This window comes from Triturus cristatus, chromosome 4_1, assembly GCF_964204655.1.
Source record: "Triturus cristatus chromosome 4_1, aTriCri1.1, whole genome shotgun sequence".
NCBI classification, from domain to species: Eukaryota; Metazoa; Chordata; class Amphibia; order Caudata; family Salamandridae; genus Triturus; species Triturus cristatus.
This window is the reverse complement of record NC_140585.1, coordinates 1,211,657,488-1,211,681,640: the sequence shown is the minus strand read 5'-3', so window position 1 is coordinate 1,211,681,640 and position 24,153 is coordinate 1,211,657,488. Positions and strand designations below refer to the sequence as shown.

The following is a 24,153-nucleotide window of genomic DNA, read 5'->3' as shown; positions in this document are numbered from 1 at the left end:
AGCTTTGAACTCCTCCAGCTTCAATCTCTTTATCCAAAGTGGATGATGAAAGAACAAGGTCTGGGAGTTTCCCTACAGATGTACGAACAAGAATACACTAGCCTGCTTCATTATTTATCACTAAGATAGGATTCATCTTTGGTCCATTTATGAAGTTCAACTGTTTTCTTTGGCTAGTATCAGATCGATTTACCTGTCAGATAGTTTGGATCAGCAATATAAATCACTTTGCATGATTGGAAGTCTTCAAAGAGGACACCTGATTTAATGAATTAAGGATGGATAGACTTCAAACATATTCTTATTCAAGAAGGCGGCTTTCGGCAAACATATATGGATCCATTCCGCCCACGCAGAAGTAGTGTTACGTTGTTTCTTCATACCTTAACAAAAATATTGGCATGCTCCTTCTCATCTATTCATGGCATTTATGAGGAAGAAAGTCATTGAAAATGATTCAAAACAAGCCTCACATCACTGAGATTGACTGCCAAGCTACTGTGTTCTTCCATTGTGGACAGCTAAACAATTGTTTGACCATCCTGATGTAAACCGATCTACTATATCATCCTATGACTTGACATGAATTGCATTAGGTGTCTGAAAAAGCCTGTAGACCCGAGAACTCACGAGGAAGAAGGAGTACTATATTGCAAACTTTTTTGGTGCAAATCTTGCCCACAGTTTAAATCTATTGAGGAATATATTTCTGTGATTACTCCTTTTCATAACCTGCCTTCTTAGGCATATCCTTCAAAATCCACATAATTCAAGATTTCCTACTAGGTCTTAGAAGGGTCTTTCGCAACATTCAGGTAAATTGTGTTCTAATAACATTAGAGATGGGAACATTTGGGGTTTCATACAAGGAGGATCTCCCACACCTATCTTGGAAAGTGTTTTTTAGATGTGAGCAGTTCAGCTATTTGAGTTCTGAGCTATACACTCTGTTTACCAAGGATCCTTACAATGAATTCCATGGTAATAAAGTCTACCTAAAGGCTCACCCTTCCATTCTTTCAAAAGGGATATCTGATATTAATACTAATCAGTCAACATCTGTTCCAAGTTTCTACTGGAGCTGGATCAAATATGTACATAAAACCAAAGAATTGTAGAAAACTATGTAGTGGTTTGTACAGGTCGTCTTTCCTCCAAACAAAAAAATAATCAGGGGTATAATCTTCTACATAAAATGTTCCAGAAAGTAGATAGCATGCTCTCTGGTAAGCCCAAATCCCATTCTACTACAGAGACAGGCAGATACTGCTGCATTCATAAGGAATGCACCATGCCTAATATATGCAGAGGCCATCAGTACACACCTTTGGAAAATAGTACTGAAATGATTCGGACTCCAGAGCAGGTGCCAAAGTGGGGCAAGCTGCCCTGGGTAATAAGTCTGCATAACACCTTTCTCTTGATTCCTCATCCTTTGCCTAAGGTTGGTTCTAATGTGCTTATTTATTCAAATGTTCATGAATATAGGAGCGAATCCTATAATGGACAAAGGAAAGTTACTTAGAATCCTGGATCCCCAATGTTGTTATTCTTTCTGAATCTATAAACCTCACACCAACCTCTAAGTGGACCACCAACACAGGTGGTTTAGTGGTCTTTGTAGGCTCCCTCTAAACCAGACATCCAAAAATGAACTTACACATAGGCCCTGGTGTGCATGATGAACCAGGCGTCATGCTGGATTTGGAAAGATTTTTCGTCAGCAATACCCTTGCGCGTCGCTAGGCGTCGTCTGCGGCTCCGCGTCCGTCGTCGGCGTCGTGATTGCCGGGATGACGTCGACGGAGTACTTAGACGTCGCCCTGGCGCGCTGACGTCAGTTCTTGTACATAGCTTTCCGTGGCCAGGAACGCAGAGCCATGCAAGAAACCGACACTGGTGCCATGAATCTAGGGCCCTGAAAGGGATGACCTTAGCCCTAGATATCAGTTCGCAGAACGGGGAGGATGAGTGAGGAGGTAAGGAATCTAACTAACTAATGTTTCTTACAGATATATAGTTATATAGCAAGTCCAAGGATGGTAGCCTTGGACTTGCAGGACGCATATTTCCACATCCCCGTCCTGCCGGCCCACCGGCGTTACCTGCGGTTCATGTTAGGCCATGAGCACTTTCAGTTTACCGTGCTCCCCTTCGGCCTCACCAGTGCCCCTCGGGTGTTCTCGAAAGTGATGGCAGTGGTCGCAGCTCATCTGCGCAGATTAGGGGTTCCAGTCTTCCTCTATCTCGACGACTGGTTGTTGAAGGCGGGCTCGCCCCAGGCAGTCGTCTCCCACCTCCAGACTACGGCCGACCTCCTGCATTTGCTGGGGTTCTCCATCAACGTGCCGAAGTCGCATCGGAGTCCCTCCCAGAAGCTTCTTTTCTTTGGAGCATTTCTGGACTCGGCGCTGTTTCGGGTCTATCCTCCAGAACAGCGGGTTCGGGATATTCAGGCTCTGATTCCGATCTTTCAACCTTTATCCCGAGTTTCGGTCAGGTTGGTGCTGCGGCTGCTGGGTCTAATGGCCTCCTGCATCCTGCTGGTACATCACACCAGGTGGCGGATGCGGGCTCTGCAGTGGGACCTGAAGTTCCAGTGGGCTCAACATCGGGGCAACCTGTCCGACCACGTCCTGATCTCGGAGGGCATTGCAAGGCAGTTGCAGTGGTGGCTCACGGACCGCGATTGGGTCAGTGGCAGATCCCTCTCCCTACCCCAACCGGAGCATGTAGTGGTGACGGATGCATCCCTCCTGGGATGGGGGGGCCACATGGGAGAGGCGGAGATCAGAGGCCTCTGGTCTCGGCGGAGTCCCGGCTCCATATCAACCTATTGGAGCTGCGGGCGATCTGGCTTGCACTGAAGGCATTCCTTCCCTCTGTTCAGGGAATTGTAGTGCAGGTGTTCACGGACAACACCTCCGCCATGTGGTATTGCAACAAACAGGGCAGGGTGGGGTCGTGGACCTTTTGTCAGGAGGCTCTGCGCCTCTGGACATGGCTGGAACATCAGGGCATCACCCTGGTGGTTCAACACCTGGCGGGCTCTCTGAACGCCAGGGCGGACGAACTCAGCCGCCGGTGCATGATGGATCACGAATGGCGTCTGAACTCGGACGTGGCGCAAGGCCTCTTTCGGCAGTGGGGAGAGCCTTGGTTAGATCTATTCGCCACCGAAGAGAACGCGCAATGTCATCAGTTCTGCACGTTGGAATTTCCAAGGCGGCACTCGCTCAGAGGCGATTTTCGTTGCGAGTGGAGTTGCGGTCTGTTGTACGCCTTTCGGCCTATACCACTCCTGCCCAGAGTGCTGAAGAAGAACAGGCGCGACCGGGCCCAAGTCATCCTTGTGGCTCCGGATTGGGCACGAAGATACTGGTATCCCGAGCTACTCAGTCTGTCAATCGATCCCCCGATTCGACTGCCTCTTCAGGAGGACCTTCTGTCGTAGCAGCAGGGGATGGTCCTCCACCCGAACCTGTCCAGCTTCCACCTCCATGCGTGGAGATTGAGCGGCGGCAGTTGATGCCATTTGACTTGCCTCCTGTAGTCTGTAATGTCATTCTGGCAGCCAGGCGTCCCTCCACTAAAACGGTATATGCCTGCAGGTGGAACAAATTTGTGGCATGGTGCACTGCAAAGGCTGTGGATCCCATTTCCACCCCTCTTTCTGAAGTTCTCCTCTTTCTTCTTTCCCTGGCCCAGCAGTGCTCTGCTCTGGGAACCCTCAAGGGATATCTTTCAGCTGTTTCTGCCTTCTTACGGCTTCCTGATCAGCCTTCTCTTTTCAAGTCCCCTGTTGTTGCTAGATTCTTTAAAGGCATTACTCACATGTTTCCTTCTGTCCCTTTCGCAATGCCTCAGTGGGACTTGAACCTGGTGTTAACCTATCTGATGTGCACTCCTTTTGAGCCACTTCATAATTGCTCTCTTCGTCTTCTGACTCTTAAGACTGCTTTCCTGGTTGCCATCACCTCTGCCAGAAGAGTGAGTGAGCTCCAGGCTCTTTCTTCTAAACTTCCTTTCCTCTCTGTCCATCCGGACAAGGTTGTTCTCAGGACTCGTCCTTCCTTTCTCCCTAAGGTGGTTACTGCCTTTCACATCGGCCAGTCTGTTACATTGCCCACTTCCTTTCCGCCGCCACATCCCTCAAAAGAGGAAGAGAGGCTCCACCGTCTGGACCCAAACCCGTGCGCTCTCCTTCTATCTGGACCGCACTAAACAGTTCCGGGTGAACGACCAACTCTTCGTTGGCTACGTGGGCGCTAAGAAGGGGCGGGCAGTGCACAAGCAGACCATCTCTCGGTGGGTCGATTTGTGCATTAAGGCCTGTTATTCATTGGCTAAGAAAGAACCTCCTGTGGGGCTGAGGGCCGATTCCACTCGGGCCACAGCGGCTACTACTGCCCTGGGACGGGGAGTCCCTCTGCAGGACATTTGTCAGACAGCAACGTGGTCCTCGCTGCACACGTTTGCTAAGCATTACTGCCTGGGCAGCCAAGTAAGGAGAGACGGCTTCTTTGGCCGTTCCGTTCTCCTGGACTTCCTGGTGTGATCATGGTCCGCAGACCCACCACCGGGGTTGGTATTGCTGGGGTATCTATTATAAGGTAAGGAATCTAACTAACGTGTTTCTTTCAGATGAACAAGTTACTTACCTTCGGTAACGATATATCCGTAAGAAACATTAGTTAGGTAGATTCCTTACCGCCCCCATCCTCCCCGTTCTGCGAACCGATATCTAGGGTTAAGGTCATCCCTTTCAGGGCTCTAGATTCATGGCACCAGTGTTGGTTTCTTGCATGGCTCTGCGTTCCTGGCACGGAAAGCTATGTACAAGAACTGACGTCAGCGCGCAAGGGCGGCGTCTAAGTACTACGACGACGTCATCCCGGCGATCACGACGCCAACGATGGACGCGGAGCCGCAGACGATGCCTAGCGACGCGCAAGGGTATTGTTGACGAAAAATCTTTCCGGATCCAGCCTGACGCCTGCGGATATTCTAAGGTAAGGAATCTAACTAACCAATGTTTCTTACAGATATATCGTTACCGAAGGTAAGTAACTTGTTTGTTTGTTTCAGATAAGATAGTTTCAGTCTCTTGAGTTCCTTAAGGGGAATGATCAGTTTTGTTAATCTATTCATTTAATCTAAACAAGGACACATAGAACTTCACAATAAATTACTTGTAGTTTTCACTTTTGCATAATTTCTTTGATTCTACAGCACTTACAGTAATTGTTATTGAAGGAAGAGGAGGTCAACTTTAGTCATGACAACTTACGCAAGGTAAGTTTAAATGATTTGAGCACACTGGTCGAGGATGAAGAGTGAAGACTGCTGTGGTGTGTGTAACAGAGAACATGGAGGCCTGAAATATTTACTTTGTTCGTGCTTTTCTATTGCTTGTTCAGTGAAGATACAGAGGGCTTCTGGAAAAAGGGATGCACTACTTAAAGCAAAGTTATTTTTGATTTTTTTTTAGAAAAGTATCTCTCCCCTTTGTGATAATATTCTCAACTAAGGTATGTAAAGCTGATTGAGATTGCTTAGTGTGACTCAATCTCAGAGAAGCCTGTACTTAAAAGGAGGAAGAAAAAGTTTGAAGAAAAGAAGACTTAATCTTCAAAGACTCAGGAAATTAGGCAGTCAATGGGCTGTGAAAGGATCTAGACAAAAAGCAAACTGCACCAGATCAAATTCAGACTATCCCTAACCCTACTTGACTTAATGATGTACTTATGCAATTGCCAATACCATTGAGTCACGTCTGCGTGATTAAGTAATTTGGTACATGAGGACTTAAGGTCTTTTACCAGTGGAACAAAGATGGACCTTCATATCAGTGTATGGTGTTGGTTTGATTGTCTTTAAACAAACACAAGTCACTTCATACACATGCCATTTTAGATATGAAGTATGATGATATGTGATTGGTCCAAACAAATACAGCTCACGCTAAATATATGATTGTCCAATGTTCTGAATCTACCATCTGCAATTTTAAAAGTCCTAGAGCAATTTAAACATACAAAGGCAAGAGATTATGCCTCTAGTTTGGGTTAGCCATAGATAACTATCTGGTTGCATCTTGCAAAAAAGGTTGAAGCTATATCTCAAGGGGATGCATCAATAACTGATACCAGGAAAAGAGAATGTTCCAAGTTTGCCAGAATTTCCTCAGCTAGATTAAAGCAGAATGGCCCTGACATTTAAGAACACTAATGCTGCTGGTTGCAAAAAGAACAGTAGGAACATTTAAAACTATTTTTTGCAGTCCTGCATTTCTTGCAGGAAAATAAGGAAACAGAAATTGCTACAGAGGAGATGAAACAAGATTGTGGGAGTAGTCACATTAAGAGACATTCCCTCCCATGAATTCAACAATGTTCATGAAACAGGTTTTAGTCCACACGCTAGCTATTGGTAAACTCAAGAGGTGCAAAACAGTGAGAGTCACACATGGATGTGATATATTTTTAAAAAGGTTTCAATAAATACACTGTTAATAAATAAAATATATGTTTTGCTTTGTTGCGCTACTAAACTATCGCCTGACTTACCCAAGAAGACCAAACATATTAAGATGCAAATTGAAGACAGAATGGTAGGGAGTGATCACAATGATGATTGCTGTTTCTACAATATGATAGCTTTAAAAGAAATGTGTGGATCTTTGAAGAATTATTAAGATGGCAAGCTTTAGAATTGTGCAATTTCTCTTTACAAAAATCCACAACAGAACTACCAGGATTATGGCTCTCATGAGTGCTGATATCCTGGCCTACTAACCACAAATTGTACAGTTAAGAAATCCATATTGAGAAAACCCTATTCCAAAGACAACTGTAAAATTAAAGCTTCATAATCAGAAACGGTTTTTACACTGAGGCTTTTTGCACATCGTGAGCATGGTCCTAGGACAATTAAGGTTTCGGCTCTGCATAAGTTCCGACTTACAGGAGATCCCTGTGCATGCAAGTAGCAAATGCGGCTCCACAATGGAGAGGTGGCAGAAATATTAGACTCACTGGGGTGGCACAAATCTTTCCTCATTTATTTTTTCAGGATTTTTGAGGCACTAAAAACAAATGTAATCATTTTCTGAAATCTCCTGTTCCAATTAACAAATCTCCTCAAATGTACTTCAAGTTTTGTACTTATATTTGTCCCTGCATGATCTACAGTCCTCACCTGAAGTCTGATTGCAATTGTCCGATACACCATGTAGAACACAGCTGTTGTCAACTAGTACATGGAAATGTTGTGTTAAAAAAAAAAATATATTTATTGCCCCATGATAGTAGTCTCAAGGGCATTTATATTTCCTGTGAAATAAGTGGACATTGTAGTCAACAGACATACGGTCTTCAGTGGAACTGCAGGTTTATATATGTAAATAATTTCACAGTCATTACAGAAGTATAATACCACGTCTTACACCAGAGTTCTCACTTGCCCAAATTATCTGCCTTTGCTGACTTTAGTATGTTACAAGGGGGAGAAAACTTGTTTAAGATGATGCCTGCATATTTTCAGGCTCAAGCTTGTTTGACTACATCTCACCATTCCCCATGCAATTGGTTTTTCTCTGAATTCACAGCAGAAATGTAGATTACATGAATTTACTTTGCTTGTTAGTAAATGCAGACTGCGAAGCCTATCAAAAATGTATCTGTACCATTTTTGAAAGAAAGACAAAAAAAGGAAAGACAAGAGATCAGCCTTAGTGTTTAAACTGTTTCTCACCTGGAATGACAGAGATAGTTTTCAAAGCTCGGAGAACTCTGAATGTTCTCAACGCTGAGACATTCCCAAGGTCCACAAACTCTGTCACATATCTGCAATAAGGGAGGTCACACACAAACACAATGACAAAACACAAAACAACATCTACAAGAAAAAAAAAGTCACAGGGCCTACCGAACACCTAACACCAACTGCAGGCCACCTTACCTGGGATAACAGAAATAGTTTTCAAAGCTCTCAGTACTCTGAAAGTGCGTAGAGCTGAAAGATTCCCTAGGTTTACAAACTCTGTTATATACCTGCAGAATCAAATCAAAGTTATTCTTGATGGCATCATTGGTTCAAGAAGGCAACAGTAGCCGTTTTCACAGCCAAGGACAAATGCTCTTTACTTGACTGTGAAAAAGGAGCTAGGCACAGACCATTTTCCAGCAGAACTCTGCTCTACATGCACCGGGCCAGCTACTAAAAAAGTCCATCTGTCGAGTAGTTCTATAGTATGTTAAGTCAAAGTTCTTGCAAGAGATTCTACCACTGATCTTTTACATTAGCAACCCTACAGTTAGCTGTGTCTTGCAAAAGACAGATATAAGAGGGTTTTTAAGTGAATGTATAGTAGTTGAAAAATTTGGAAAATTGCTTTGGATCATGTAAAATTTGATGCAATGAATGAAACATAAGTTGGTCTACATTACCAGTTTTGCTTACTTTAAGTTTTGATGTAAACTGTGTTTTATCTCCACTAAGAAAGGTTACCTCTTAAATAGCTATACTGGTATAACTAGCCTGCTTAGCGAGGCAGTCAGTGAAAAGCAAATTAAAAGCATTACAAATACACTACTAGCTGAAATGGCAAGATGTTGCTGATAAACACAAAAGAACCAAGATTTGTTTAAGCAAGATGGGTCATCCTACTCGCCACATGGACTTTTGAAGCATTGGCTGCTTTGAGAGGAGCAGAGTTTCCATATAACATTTAATTCATATATTTAGTCGGTAACAGTACTACATCATTCGACTATAGAAAATTCTCTGTATTCTGGCTACGGTGACCAACCACAATTAGAAGTAGGAAATTACAGCCAATTTATGTGTGTATCATTTAATATTCAATATATTGTGTTCACATTTGCCTGCTTGTCAGATTTCAGGACTTCTGGGATGTTGGTTTAACTGTTTGGAGATAACAAGTCCAAAGAAAAACAATTGTACTGCTGATATAAGTGCGAGCAACTCGTCCCTACGAGTAATGAGCCTGTATATACACATGAGATATTTTGTTAACAATGTTAGAGATATTTTGACCATAATCCCTGGAAATGTACATGTGCATACCTATCCTTGATGTAATGAACGCAGTGTTTAATAAAAATACGTTAAAAAATAAAAATAAAAGATTTCAGGACTTAACAGGCCTATTCTTCTCTTTCACTGCTCAAAAATTCACACAATGTTTAAGGGACAGGCAGCGGTCTCCAAAATGAGCATTTGTAATGCAAAGGCAACTCATCTTATAACAGTACACCTTAGTTGTGGCATCAAAATGGCATATCAAAGTAATACTTGGACACTTGATGTTTTCAAGGCAACTCTCCACTTTCGAAGAGTTTTAGAAACCATTCAAATCAGTGCCATTTTAGCATCAATTGAGTAATGTAGGCCTCAAATTCAGTCCATTCTCCCGCAACCTCAACATAATTCTAATACTCCAACTATACAGGCTATGAAACCTAGCCTTGCCTAACTAATTAGGTCCTTGGTGTTTAAAGAGGTGATTCTGAAAGACTCTCCTTTTGATTGGGCATTGTAAAACTACCATTTACTGCATTCTACAGCATCTTGCTGGGTGCTAATTTAAAGCAGAGTCTTGGAAGACCCATGTTACCAATTCTTGTCTTTGCTTTTTTCAATGTACTTTGTGGTGGCATTCTGAGATAGTTATTTGTTCAATGAGGTGTGCTTTCAAATGTTTGTTCCAATTTTTCGGTGTTCAGGTGAGTACATGAAGGACTAAAATGAACAAAATAGCTCCCATCATGGAGAAGGTGTGCAGTGCTCACAATCAGCCGCATAATTATAGCATCTGTTCTCAGACCGATCCTCAAACATGGGCTGGTCATGGACTGGACTGTCCTGCCAAGGCAGCAGCTCGCCCTATTGTTCAGAACCCTCACTTTCAATAATTTAGGATGTGTTTCTTTAACTCTAGCAGCAACAATAAACGACCACCTACTACTATGGCCTTTTCTCCGCCTCCTAAGATAACTACAATGTCTGTTTACACAGCAGCTGCCCTGTAACTTGTCACCCTGCTGTTGATTCTAAAAATGTTACAAAGATTACTTCATCTACTGAGGGAAGGGACCTCAGGATGGGAAACGAAGGGTAGAATCGCAGTTAGCATAAACACTCAGAAGAGCAGAAAGCAGAAGGAGTTGGGTCCAACGTCACTGTCTGTGGCTCTTCTCTTGGGAAGTAAGACCAGTAGTTCACTTCCATCCTCTTTAGAGAGCTATAGGTACAGGCCTTTACAGCAGCTGTGTATGGCTGAGAGCAAGGGGCTTTGATAACCCTGCCAATTTTCAACTGCAAGGAATCTTTTTTCTTTTAAACTGCTGATGTTCGCTGTGTGTGCAACCATTATGCCAACTTATTTTGAACTAAACTTGAAAGATATAGCCCCTTTAGTATCATACTAAATAAAGCTGTGCATTGTGTATGTACACTGGCAACGGAGGAGTTTATGTCTCACCCACTGGCATCTGAAGAGGTGCTGTTCACATAAGGATCATTGAGGCTTCCAGAGATCATGCTCATCTAATATGTGGGAGCTCGTAATCTCCCTAGAATGTATTGTATTTTATTTTCTGACCTTCACTCAGCATTTAGGAAGATGGTGAGCAGCAGCCCAAGCATTGTGTGTGCAGCAGTAGTTCAGTAGTTTTAATGGAAACTGTCACTTCGCAGAGACCGTCTCTGCGGGAACGAAGGCAGCCTGTCCAAGGTAGCGTGCAGGAATATGCAATGTTGGTCTATTTAAGAAACGAAAATAATGTATTTCCCAGCGGATATTAAAATAACTCGTGTTGGCTCCTCTACCTTTCTCACCCGTTAAAGTAATAATAGTTTGTTTTTTTGGGCTGGCCAGTGCTACTAATTCCTGGAGGCTGCCTAAGCGCGGCTGCTAAAATACTCGATGTCATGTGTCACACCACCAGCAATGCCTGTCTATGTAGCCTGAAGCAGATTGAATTCTGGGAAATTAAGTTTATTCTTCAAAATTGAAACTCCCAACATGCAAAGTTCTATGGCCTATAATTGCGGGACCACAAGATGCTGTCACATATGGCACATGACTGTGTGTTGGCCTTTTAATGTGTTTTCAGGAGAAAGGGACACGCCCACATATTATATGAGACAACATATGTCATTACTGTACATTATAAAGATTTGGCACATTACCTCGGAGTTCCATGACCAATAAAGGCACTTTGCCTGCAGCCTATATGATCACTGAGCTCCTCTGAGAATTGCAATATGCCTATAATTTACAGCCCTCATCACATATATCCTGCGCATTGACACCTCAGGCTTCACATGCTAATGGCTTGAGCATAGGTGGATTACACTGTGGGTGATCTGTACCCTTAAAAAGACATTTTGATAAGGAGCAACGTAAGGGAAAGCAGAAAATATTTGCAATGTACTCCTGACTACAAAAAACCTGCTGAACAAATCTGTCCCTGAGTTTGAAACACAACTTGATGAATTGGAGCTGCCTGTACTGAACATGCCATTTAAATATTGAGCTGAGGGATTTTTTAGGTATCCTAACTGTAACTTTCTTAGTTACTCAACATCTATTCTTAAAAAGAAGTTTAGTTGTGGGATTGTTATGTTTGGAAAGGACCATTAAATTGGGCATTATCTAAAAGCACACAAAATAAGTGTCAGCAACACTAAATCAGATTTGGATTTTAACTGAGCATATGTTATTGGCAAACAAAAATATAGGTCAGCCCAATAACTCAGAGGAAGCTAGGTCAGACAATATCTATAGAATCAAGTGCTTCCAAATTTTCATCAAATGATACATTTCTAACATTGTTTTGACAATAATTGCCTGGAACTAACAAAAATACAGATATAGTATTTACATATTTATTTCAATAAATATGTATACTTATAACAAGACACATCAGGCGAGAAGAAGCCAACACACAAAGAGTGACAACGATTACACATAAAAAACAACATATAATAATACATAAACAAAAATGTGTGCTGGAGATCTGCATTTTGGTGACAGTTAATGAATAATGGCAAATTGTACTGGCAGCTGCAAAGACTGGAGTTGACCGTAATGGTTTGCCAGTTGATTTTAGCATTATTATACAACAGTGAGCCTAGATGCCCGCTATTACTAATCTACGGCAACCATTTAATTGGTCACAATTAGTAGTCTTTGAGATGGATTGAATATTAACATATATCAATTGTGGTTGTATCTTAAACTTATCACGGACAGCTATAGATTAGCTAGGGCCTTGGATGCTTCACAGGGTATGTTGCGCTCTCCTTTTAGTAGGTATGTGTCTATAACAAGTATGTATCTATAGAGCAAACCTATCAAAAAGGCAGCGGAGCACTGTACATGGTCAAAGAGAAGCATAAAGCTCACTAGTAATAGGAGAGAAAGTTGGGTTGTCAACAGTTAATCATTGTGATGCAGTGTTCTTTAAGAGGTGAGCCTTCAACCCTTTCCTCAATTGAAGCCGCGTTGAGACTGTCCTGATGGATAAGATTTAGTTCCCAATCCTGGGTGCATATATGGAAACGGCCTGCTGTCAAGGTCTTTTATTTTTCACACTTCTTAGTCTGTCAACTGACAATGCCCTGGCTACGGGTGTGCAGAGAACCACCAGAAAAGAGTGTGTCTGCAAGATAAGCAAAGGTGCTTTTCGTGATGGCTCTGTAAATGATGCCGCTGGTTTTGAAGATGGTGCAGGCCAGCAAGGGGAGCCAAGAGAGTTCAATCAGGATGGGGGGGATGTTATCATATATCTTCAGACCCTGGGTTAGAAAAGCTGAGACACTAGGTCTGTGAAATCTCCTCAATCATATTTGGACTCAGAGGAAGCCCTTTCTTTACAGGCCTTGCATGTTTCGTAGGCCTTGATGCACTCTGTTAGCATGAGAAATTATCTCCAACCACATATGGTTTCGATGAGAGCCCTTTCTTTACCTTTGAGGACTTTATTGTAAGACTGCATGAGAAGGATCTTATGCATTTTTGAGAACTTATAACCATTAACACCAGATCCGATATGATTAAGAGTGTACCTACACTACTTGAATGAACTGCTCAGATAGACAAGAATATATCTAATTGAAAACAATACATTACCAAAGATATGTGATGAACATGTGCTATCTATGTTTAATCTTTGTTATTTATGTGTGTGTCGGCTTATTGTCCACGGAAGTCTTTTATAAATATCAGGAGGGGCCCGTGGAAGTAAGAGCGGTTGGGTGGGTAGATTGGAACTCAACAGATGACGATGAGTCCCCGTCCCCCCCCCCCCCCATCCCGCCCCACCGCTCTAACCTGCATGGGCCACACCTGATAAATGTACATACTTACTCGACCAAATGTAAATGAAATATTTGTCTTTTTATAAAGTATTAGTTACAGGGAATCATTTATTGTCTAACAAAACAGTGTTTTAAATTAATTTGTTGATTAATGAAAATATTAAAAGACTCCTTTGGAAGCACTCGTATATATATATATATATATATATATATATATATATATATATATATATATATATATATATATATATATATATATATATCTATATATATATATATAGATAGATAGATAGATAGATAGATAGATAGATAGATAGATAGATATCATTAGATATCATTTGTAACTCTGATAGTTCAATTTAGGTAAGAGGTGGTCTTTTTGAGAGCTAACATTTAAGATGGGTGTAAACGGTTATTAGCAAGTATCCTAAAATTCTTAAGTACTTTAGTATTTTGTGATAACATTTTAGGAGTATAAATATTCTTTAAGGTGATATTATGGTTAGTCATCTACTCATGAGGTTTGGGTTACATTTCTCAGTTCATATTATAGATAAGTATTACTCAATACGACTAAGTTTTTCTAACTATATATACTTTACAGCTGTACACAGCTAAGCTCGAATATAAAGGAGTATCATCTTTAACATTAAACTACCAACAGTTATTCAATTAACATCTCTAAAATTGATAAGAAAAATACAACTCTTACTAAATTACCAATGAAGGGTTGATTTCAGTTTGTTTTTTCTGCAAATCTATGCATAAAGTATATACACTATGAGCCCTCTAGCTGTTTTCATGAGCCCCAAGAGCATAGGTGACAAGGAAACTGGCAGGTATTGTATGTGGCAAGCTGGTGGTAGACTCTCTACCCCTGACAATCTCCACTTTATAACATGCAAGTGACAATTGTCACTTACTCTCTTGGACCACGTGAGAATCATTCTTAGGAGACATTCAGACATTTAGCTGATGAGGCAATTTATTTCAACCCTCTCTATGCTGTATTAGCAACTTCTGGTTAAGCCCATCTGCTCAAAATGGATCAGACAGCTGGTGAACAAATCTGCCAGACATTTGTAGTAAATGGCACGTGTTATTGAGATGAATTAACAAACGTCAATATCTATCATGTTGGTCTGAATAGAAAATTCTAAATGCCTGATTTTACAGCCCACCACAAAACATCTTAAATTTAATATATTGAGAATGCCAACTTACGCCATTGAAATGACGCTGAAATCCAGCCAGTTCCATGGATCGCGCAGGAAAGTGAAGCCATCTATGCAGAACCCTCTGGAAATAATCTTCACAAGAGATTCAAATGTGTAAATGCCAGTGAAGGTATACCTACAAAACGAAGGTGGTGAGAGGAACAGGTTAAAAAGTAGTGCTATTGCATGTAAAACACCGGCACTTATCATTGCCCTTCTTGAACAATCGTTTTATGTTGATGGCATCCAGGGTTTAAACAGTCAACCCAGAAGGACCATGATTTAACCTTACCTGTGACTTCGTACCTTACTGTGCTTTGGTAACTGCTACATTGATGGACACATTCACCCTACCACATAATAAACAAACCACAAAATGGCGCTATGTGTAGACTGCATCAGTACGTTTTTCAAAGTCATCAGGAGGTGTCAGAGCAGCTCCAAATAACTCAGTCAGCAGAACACATAGGGACTCCAGGACCAGACGTGACCTACACATCTTCAACTACAGTGACGTATCCTCACACCTCAACCACAATCTTCTCCCAGAAAATGCCAATAGATGGCAGAACTATTACATGATACAAATCTGAGCACAATCTTTTACTGGGGCAGGATGGGAGAGCAAGAAAAATGAGTATGTGGTAAACCTATCCAGAAGACAAAAATTCAACCAAAGGCAAATTCATGTTACTCATGTGCATACCATATTCTAGCATTTTCTTATCTATGGAAGGCAAGCATGGCATTAACAATATCATAAAATGAAAGGAGGGGTGATGAAGCAGCAATCACAGCCTTAAGCCTGATCTTAAGAAGGACGCCTCACCCAAAAAGAAAAATCAGATTCCCCCATAGCTGTTATCTTGTAGAAATTGCAAGTGAGTGCTATCAGACAGGTGTGGATGCCATGGGAACCAACTTGCAAACAAGTTACTAAAAATGCTCAATTAAAATTGCATCACATTGTGATTTCACTTATGTGAAGATTGCACTCTACTTCTTTGATCCTGAGAGGCTAAGTAAGAAAAAGTTAGCAATCCTTCTAAGTCTTGTGATAGATTAACAGAATCAAACCAACCAAAGGAGTCTCTCCTTTGCACGTGACGAATATGAAGGAGTATAGTACCTAGTCAAGGTAAACCCAGTCAAGTCCACCTTTACCGAAAACTGAGATTAAGAGACATCCCTCAAGAAGAAAACCACCACACTCCAGTATTTAACACAGGACTTTTAAAAGGAATGGGGCTACTTTTTGAAAGTCTGAATTCTGATCATCAGTATTTACGGTAAAAGGTGCCCATCACATCATCCAGGATGGTGTTATGTATTACTTTGCTTATGTTTGAAGTTGGCTAGGAGTGTGGCGTGGAATACTTGTTGCATTCTTTCACGGAGTTCCAGTCCAGGAGTCAGTTGTCACCGGCGTCTTGGACTGGAAGCCATGTTGCCTGGCTTTCGCCTGTTCTATCAGATCAGCTCAATAAATAATGCATGGATGTAATTCCACTGTCCTTCCTTCTTATCAGATGGTGATTGAGATTTGTGAATCCTACAAGGCATTCACCATAATATACTGCATTATAAACTTGGCCTTAGTCCAAACCATTTCAGATTTTCCTACTTTTTTCCAATCTATTGTTTTCCTCCATGAGGTCATCTCATACACTTGATGCAAGCCTTTAAATATTACCCAGATAAAAACAAATGTGTAAGTAATTCAAACAAATTATTTGTTAATTACAGGCCTATCTGCACTGGTTTGGCTTTCTCAAATTCTCCATAGGTAAATGAACAGGGATTTGCATCACGACTGGCTATCAACAGGCAAAAAGAAGTGTTAGGGTTAATCTAGGGCCTAAACTACAAGAAGTAAATTAGCCATGCATCCTCTGTCTAATGTTCTGTTAATGAGGGATGCTGAATACCCAACTGGAGTGCAGCTCACATTTTGGTCAGCACTGGCACAGGTTCTAACTCAAAAACAGGTACTTTTGTAGGCATGGTATCTCTTTGCAATTTGTTTATTTAATATAACTATTAGGAATTTCCCAATCATCATGCTTGACTTCCCCCAGTCTGATGCATGGCCTTGCTATTGCATTCTAACACACACAAGTAACAAAGAAGAACGCAAGGGATAGTTACTTGTAATTCTAATACTCCACCATGGTAATCTTTAGCTTCGTAAACAAATCCCCCAGCCGCCTTTGCAGTAAATCAGGAGCATATCTGGAACTAAAAACCGTGGTCGGATCTTTCAGTCAAAATCCCTTGCCCAAACTGACGCTGCTCTCTTTATGTCGTTGCCTCGTGGCTCCGTGCTTCCTTAAAATGATAGTGTAAAAATTCCCCTCTTTTAAGGGTCATTCCTATCTGCACCATTTACGGCCTGGTTTGTCCTATTTTTGAAGGGAAAATAATTTGGTGCTTTCAGCTAAACCCTTACCAAGTATGAGGTACTGGACTAAATATAAAAAAAAAAAAATGTTGCCCATAGGCATGGATAGTATTTAAAAATATATATTTTGAAAAGCTCTATTTAAAAGGGGTTACAGGATTGGCACATAAACTGAGACAGTCCAGTGCATATGAATTCAAAAAGAGGATACCCAAGATGGTGAAACAATTTAAAAGTGTTCTGCCCTTTACCTACCAGTTGACTAAGCAGCAGTAGGAAACCTGGTTTCTAGAGATAAAAACACAAAACTCTTGCATATAGCAGGTATGAATGCATGTTCTTGCAAGAGAACGCTACCCCATCTATTCCACAATCAAACCTATTGCGAGGATATTTCATGTAAAAACACAAGTCCTTATTTAAGAGCTGCGATTTGCCATTATGTTCTCCCAGTTCATAAGCAAAACAAGTGGCAGAGAAAATATACCAGGCCCATGACAGTTACTTTGTCGACCCTAACTGCACACATGCATATTGTGAATTTCTCCCGTTTTAGTGTCAATTACTTGTGCATAGGCGTATCTAGTAGCAAATCAAACTTAATTTATTCTTGGTAAGTTTAGTAATTAGATTGTTTGCAACTACCTACGTATCTGCAAAAGAGCATGCTATCTTGTCACATTAAACAGTTGTTCACACAATGACAAATCCTTCCAAAAGTACCACAGAAAATGTATGCCAAAAGGGTTAACAGTTATTATTTTTTTTTTTATAAAAAACGATTGCCATACAAAAAATAGGAAACGTTTTAGCATGCCTGGCGTCAATATCATTGACAATGAAAAATCATCTTTCTGTTTGCGGAGAATGTTTTAAGCAAACACATACAGGCGACTAACATTTTATAGGTCGAACAAACATGCAGGCATAAAGAGCTGAAATAATACTTACTCCACTTGCTTCGACCACTCGGGGGGATTACTAAAAGTCATGAACACACAGTTGGTCAAAATAGTGCACATAATGATCATGCTAAATACTGTATAGTGAGGTCAAGGAAATAATACTGTCCACAGAATGCAACAAGACCTAATTCACCACAATTTCAAGTTAACATTATTGCATAATTCAATATCTTGCGACGTACTTTATTGCATTTGAAGAGTTGACGTTTTACTTAGCTTGGTGACGTGCCAGTGTAAAGTAGGTACATGTTCCAGAATCACAGGTCATTATTATGCGCATAGTCGCAGCAAGAGGTTGCTCTTGGATAACTCACCTTGCCTTGCCACAAGCTCTATCGGTGACCAGGGACTCAGGGACACGCTGCTGCCACGCTGCTGTCGTTGGGCGCTGACCGCTGGGTGCTGACTGCCGGTCATCGCGTGTGGTCAAACTTCAATTCCCAGAATTCTGAGCAGCGCGCAGGCTGCTGACGAGGTCCCAAGCGCCAGGAGGCGCATAAGTATCGGCGAGAGCTCCCGCGACGCGGGACGCGCACGGGCGCGCCCTGGCAAAGCCCGGGCCAAGGGCGGGCCCATCAGCGCCCGTCCGCGACAGGAAGAGGCCGGGGTGGGCCCGGGCCCCTGGCCGTCCAACACGAAGAGAGGAGCGCCTGGAAAAGAGCCCCCTAGCTTAGTCAGAACTTTGAGGACTCCAAGATATAAAAGGTAAGGAGATGGGGAAACGTAAGACCGTTATGACCACGAAGGCCAGGCCACTAACCTCATCAATTACGAACTTTTCAACGACGGTGATGGGGGCAATAACAAGTGAAATAGAGTCCGTGGAGGAGAGGTTGGGTGAAACGCAACGAGCTCTGCAAAATGGCATCCCCATGGAAATTGTGGGTGAGCATGACAAAACATTAGAAGAAAGAATATCATCTATCAATTTGGAAGCTAGTGGAGACAAAGCTAATACTGGTATCGTTCAGGAGGGGGGATTTGTGGATACTCTCTGCCCACCGCCATCTAAAAAATCTAAGGCGTGTGGGAAAGCCAAGAAAGTTATAGAACCCATAGTGACACAAAAGAAAACCATGGCCCCAATACGTAAAAGCCAGTAACACGAGCAACGGGTGCTGTTAAGGACCCCACCAACACTGAGTATATAGGGGACAATGCATTATTCAAACATTACACAAGCTCGATGGAGGCTATCATCAAATTAATTCTAGAACCCCTGGTACGGGTATTAAACATCATTGCTGTCTCGTTAAAAAAATTAATCGGTTCTAGTATTTCGAAGGTTACTACAGGCTCAGAGACTCTAACAAACCCCATCTTGAATACAAATTTGGTCATTTCTGAGGCAATTCCACTCTCTCAGAGACCGGTTTCTGGGGTCGGAGTAGTTATTAACACTGAGACTACAGCGCACTCATCTAAACAATTTGATAAAGTACGTCCGGGACCATCGTCAGCAAATGTGGAACAAAGTGACATTAATCCCACTGGTAGAAACAATAACACCCACTCAGCCGGTGCGAATAATAGTCTGAGGACACTCCACCTGCCTCCGGAAGTTACCCCTTACGTCAATGTCCTAAAAAATGTCCAACCTCTGCCTCACAGTAAGACAGAAGATTGGAAACAGCTGAAAAATAAAACGGTGCATTGGTTGGTGAAGACTTTGGACTGGTCAGGCTGTGACATTCTAAATGATAAAAATTAATAATGTAGAACATGTGTTATGGGTGTGTTCTCAGGCAAAAACTGAAACGGGAGACTGCATTGTTGTAAATTTTAGGGATAAAAACTTTGTGCACTGGTTCAAGGACAGACTCCCTTGGAGTAATAGCATGGGGGGAACCATCGAAGCTGTACTAATCGGCTAATTCTATAGGCCGCTGTAAAATGTGGGCATTGGCCAGGCCCAATCCCATCTTAAAACATTCTCCCCATTCATGATTCCAACCTTTAACCCCTTTTCTCCCCTAGATCAAGTGGACTGACCGAATGGTCAGTTGATAAGGGAGTCTGGGGATCAAGATTTAAATCCAACCTTTTTGCATGTTTTAGCTGACATAGAAAGAGATAGTTATCCTGCCCCCTCAGGCATTTCCCCGTCTTTTTCTAATATCAAAATCTTAAATGCACTGGGTCATCCCAATCAGGAATGTTTATTAAACCCGACATATTATTCAGGGCTCAATTCTCCTAGTCCATTCAATGATGGCACATTAGATATCCTGCCAGTAAGCCCTGTTGCTGATCTAGCTGGTGCTGTGAATCTTACTGTAATAACAAATATGATGACAGTAGAAAGTGGTGTAACAGACACCGGCTGTGTAGCGAATAAAGACACCCCTTATGTTAGCACATTTACTCACGGTAGTCTCTTCTGGAATGTAGCGGGTCTGTTATACAAATTAGGCATTAACGACTGGGTAGAGTTTGTCAGCAAATTTAGCATAATTTGTTTACAGGAAACTTGGATGTGTGAATCAGCTTATATAAATGGTTTTTACTCTGTACACACATCAGCTAGACCATCTGTAAGTGGTCATGATAAAGGTGGCCTATTAACTATGATCTCCACAACATTAAATGGCAGAGTTAGGAAATTGCAGCTGGACTCCCCACATTTCCAGATCATAAATATCTCACTGAAGAGAAACCTGACCCTTGTGGTTATTAATTTTTATCTCAATAATTTTAATAGTGCAAATATTACCATTGTCCAGGAATTTGAAACTGCACTCATGAAACATATTGAGGAGATAAAAATGGACTATGTAATACTTTGGGGGGGGGGGGGGGATTTTAATCGTAAATTGTGCTCACTGTCTAAACGCGAGGAATGCCACCATTTAACAAGGGATGTGGTGGGCGGCTATCACTTTGAGCACAAACCTTGTGGGAACATTTAAAAAATGTTATTGTCTAAATTTGTACTTTTCTTAACCTTAGATTTCATTGAGCTCTTAAATTCTGATGTGGTAACATATGTTGGAAGAGGTCAAGGGACGCTAATTGATTTTATTATTTTGTCTGATTATTTTAACTTTGAAACCGTGGTTTTTAACATTCCTAAAATATATTTTAGCGACCATTACACACTAACATTATAATTAGCGATCCTACCAGATCCTCCCAACATATCAGTTAAGGTAGTCCCCTTAATCTATACTAAAAATAAGGGGTTAACTCAGAAGTGGTCCTCTGTCAACCCTGACATTGTTCTGGAGGAGATTATAAAGAACAACCTTGCGCAAGTACTGGACTGTCTGGAAGAAAATGTAAGTGTTACATCCATGATCAAATCGTATAATGCAAGAACTGAGTCAACAAAGGCGCTCTTAACTAAAAACCAGTTGAATAGCTCACACAAAAATAAAAGGTGGTTTGACAGGAATGCTCCCAATTACATAATAAATTAATCAAGATCCTAAAAACTAAACCACGAGACAGGGTGGGAGTGAGACAGGCGCGCATAGATTATAAACGCGCACTGGAGAAACGCAAGAATGAAATTAGGCAAGAGGCATGGGGCAAATTACATTCGGCATCACAGAGTAAAGATTTCAAACTTTTTTGGAAAACTGTTAACAAAGAATACTTTGGTGACACAAAAAATGGTCATATTGACGCAACAATTATGCCCGAATCGTGGGTAAAACACTTTGCCGGCCTCTATAGCAACAGCACTGAGAAACAAAGTGCTGTCCACTTCCAACATGTGGCATGCCCCTTGGAACCCCCAAACTTAGGTGAAGTAAACAGGGCGCTCTCCCAGACTGTAACGAACATGCCCCTGGGCCAGACGGCATACCCGCTGACCTATTTTTAGCAAATACCCCCTTTTGGCACCCGCTATTAACAAACAAATTAAGATGTTATGCAGCTCAGGGCCCCCCGGAGTCATGGAGATCAGTTACAATAGTTCTCATATTTAAGAAAGGGCGATAGATCTGATCCCAAATGCTATCGACCTATTTCTTTAATCGATAGCACTTGTAAGATTATGGGACGAGTAATACTGGAGAGGTTGGAGACTGGGGTTACAGAAAATGGGAAGTTCTCTGCTGTGCAGTATGGCTTCAGGAAGGGCCTGGGCTTTGTAGCACAGTGCCTTAACCTGCACCTGGTCATTGGCAAATACATCATGGCTAAGCCAGGGTCCTTATACCTGGGGTTTATGGACCCGACATCCGCCTTTGACTGGATGCAGAGGGGGAAATTGTGGGAGAAAATGCTCCTTATGGGCATTAATCCTTTCATCGTCCACTTTTTAGCTGCAATGCATCAGGGCGTCACAGGAAGAGTACGCTATGGAGCAACTGGTGAGCTTACCCGACCCATAAAGATGGATTGTGGGGTCCGACAGGGATGTGTACTTACCCCTTTCCTTTTCTGCTTATATATAAATGACTTAGAAAGCCTCATCAGAATTGGAAACGTAGATGTACCAACAATAGGTCGCAGGACTTTACCAGCCCTGTTATATGCAGACGATTGTGTCCTAATGTCGAGAACCGGGGTGGGTTTAATTAGTTTTAATGAATTTATGAGCGATCTTGGGTTAAAAACAAATGTTGCCAAGTCACATGTCTTGGTAGCAGGAAAAGCTCCCTCTAGGACGAAAAATTTCTATATAAAGAATGAAATATTAGGTGAGGTGCCAACTTTTTCTTATTTGGGTATTCTTTTTAACGAAAAAAACTCTTGGTCTCACCTAGTTAATGCCAGGATTGGGCGCTTCAACAAAAACATGGAGGCCATTTTTAGATTTACAAAAAAATTAGGTTCTCGCCCCATAAAAGTAATTATCGATATCTATAAAGCACGAACATGCGCCGTTACACTATACGGTGCGGAGTCTGGGGTTGCTCAATCACATCGGGCCTCCAAAGAGCAGAGAACTTAATGTTAAAACGTGTGTTGACTCTACCTAAAAGCACCCCTGCCATTATGTGCCATAATGAATTAGGTGTTACACCATTATCTTTTCGCACACAATTAGCACAATTGATGCTTTGGCGCAGCATTTGGGTAAAAGAGGAACCAGTCCTGAATCGTGACATAATTTTAGATTGTTTAAAATTGGATTATGTAAAAAAAATTCCGTGGCTCTCTTATCTGCAAGAACAACTGGAGAAGCTGGGATTGCAGGATTGTTTTAACAGTCCCGGAAATATATCTGCAATTCCTAAGACCAAGCTTAAAAGTGATTTTCTTTTACTTCTGAAGCACGAAAGAGACAGCCAAGAGATGGTAAAAAAAAGGGTTGTAGAGCATTCACTGTTAATCAGCTCCCCACGAATTGAATCCTATCTTTCTTTTTACTTTAATCAAGCAAAGATGTTTTATCTGATCAGGTTCAGGATGGGTATTGCTCATTTATTAGGTCTCGCCTAGGCAGTGCTTGCACTGTCTCGTTGAGACATGCAGTATATACTATAGTGGGGAAGCTTCGTTTAAGCTCCGCCCACTCTCCGCCCATCTTTTGGATTGGCTCACATCCTAAATGCTGCATTCTGATTGGTTTTCGGCTTCTTAGTCCCTCCCATTGACGGCCATGTCGTCATTTGTGTCCTTCCACGGCTATCAGCCCCTTTACTGCACAGACTACTTTCTTCCCATCCCTCCCCTTCTCTCTTCCCGCAGTCCGGGCTTCTTGGCCCCCCTTTACTTGCTTGTTACACATGGCTTGTGCTATTTCGTTTAATATGTTTCTCCATTAGCGGACGAGGTGTTTCCCTTACATTCAGCAGCCACGCCCGCTTTCATTATTGAAACAACAGCGTTGAAACCGGAGACAGCTGGTGGAAGTGCAAGTGGATTATTCAAGCAGTCCCAGCCACCGCAGGACTCCGTGAAAATCCCAATCCCACGCCCCTTGCACCATGGAACCCTCGAGGACAAGGGGAGTGCGCGCAGGGACCACGGGTACAAGCAGACAGAAAGGTAGAGTCCGATATTTTACTGCCCTCGCAAGTTTTCCAGCGAATAATAAAGCTTTTTCGAGCCAGACCTGAAAACAGCACTGTGTGCCTCCCTCTATATTGCAGTACGAGGGTTTTTTTTCGGAATAAAAAAAGATGCGGTGTTATCGTGTGCACCTAAAACCCCACGCGTTATTATTCCTTGCTCACACACTTTACAAACCGTCACCCTGTATTGCAGGGTTTCGATCGGGGGTCATTATAGGCATGGCCCGGCCGAGCCCAGCTGCATTCTG

The 24,153-nt window shown here is 42.0% G+C and overlaps 1 protein-coding gene across 8 annotated transcripts in view; it reads right to left on the bottom strand.

The window, feature by feature from the left end:
• Positions 1 to 24,153, bottom strand: part of SCN8A (sodium voltage-gated channel alpha subunit 8) — an 828,048-nt gene that overhangs the window by 551,999 nt on the left and 251,896 nt on the right. For 5 of the 8 annotated variants that reach the window (XM_085654548.1, XM_085654554.1, XM_085654552.1 and 2 more), the window contains exons 4-6: positions 17,920 to 18,010; positions 14,575 to 14,703; positions 7,756 to 7,847 (exon numbers count right to left, since the gene is read on the bottom strand). In XM_085654548.1, the coding sequence (XP_085510674.1) occupies positions 7,756 to 7,847; positions 14,575 to 14,703; positions 17,920 to 18,010 (312 nt within the window). Of the gene's footprint in view, positions 1 to 7,755; positions 7,848 to 7,962; positions 8,055 to 14,574; positions 14,704 to 17,919; positions 18,011 to 24,153 lie in introns of all 8 variants that reach the window. The other 3 variants (XM_085654551.1, XM_085654553.1, XM_085654556.1) reach the window with 1 other exon arrangement.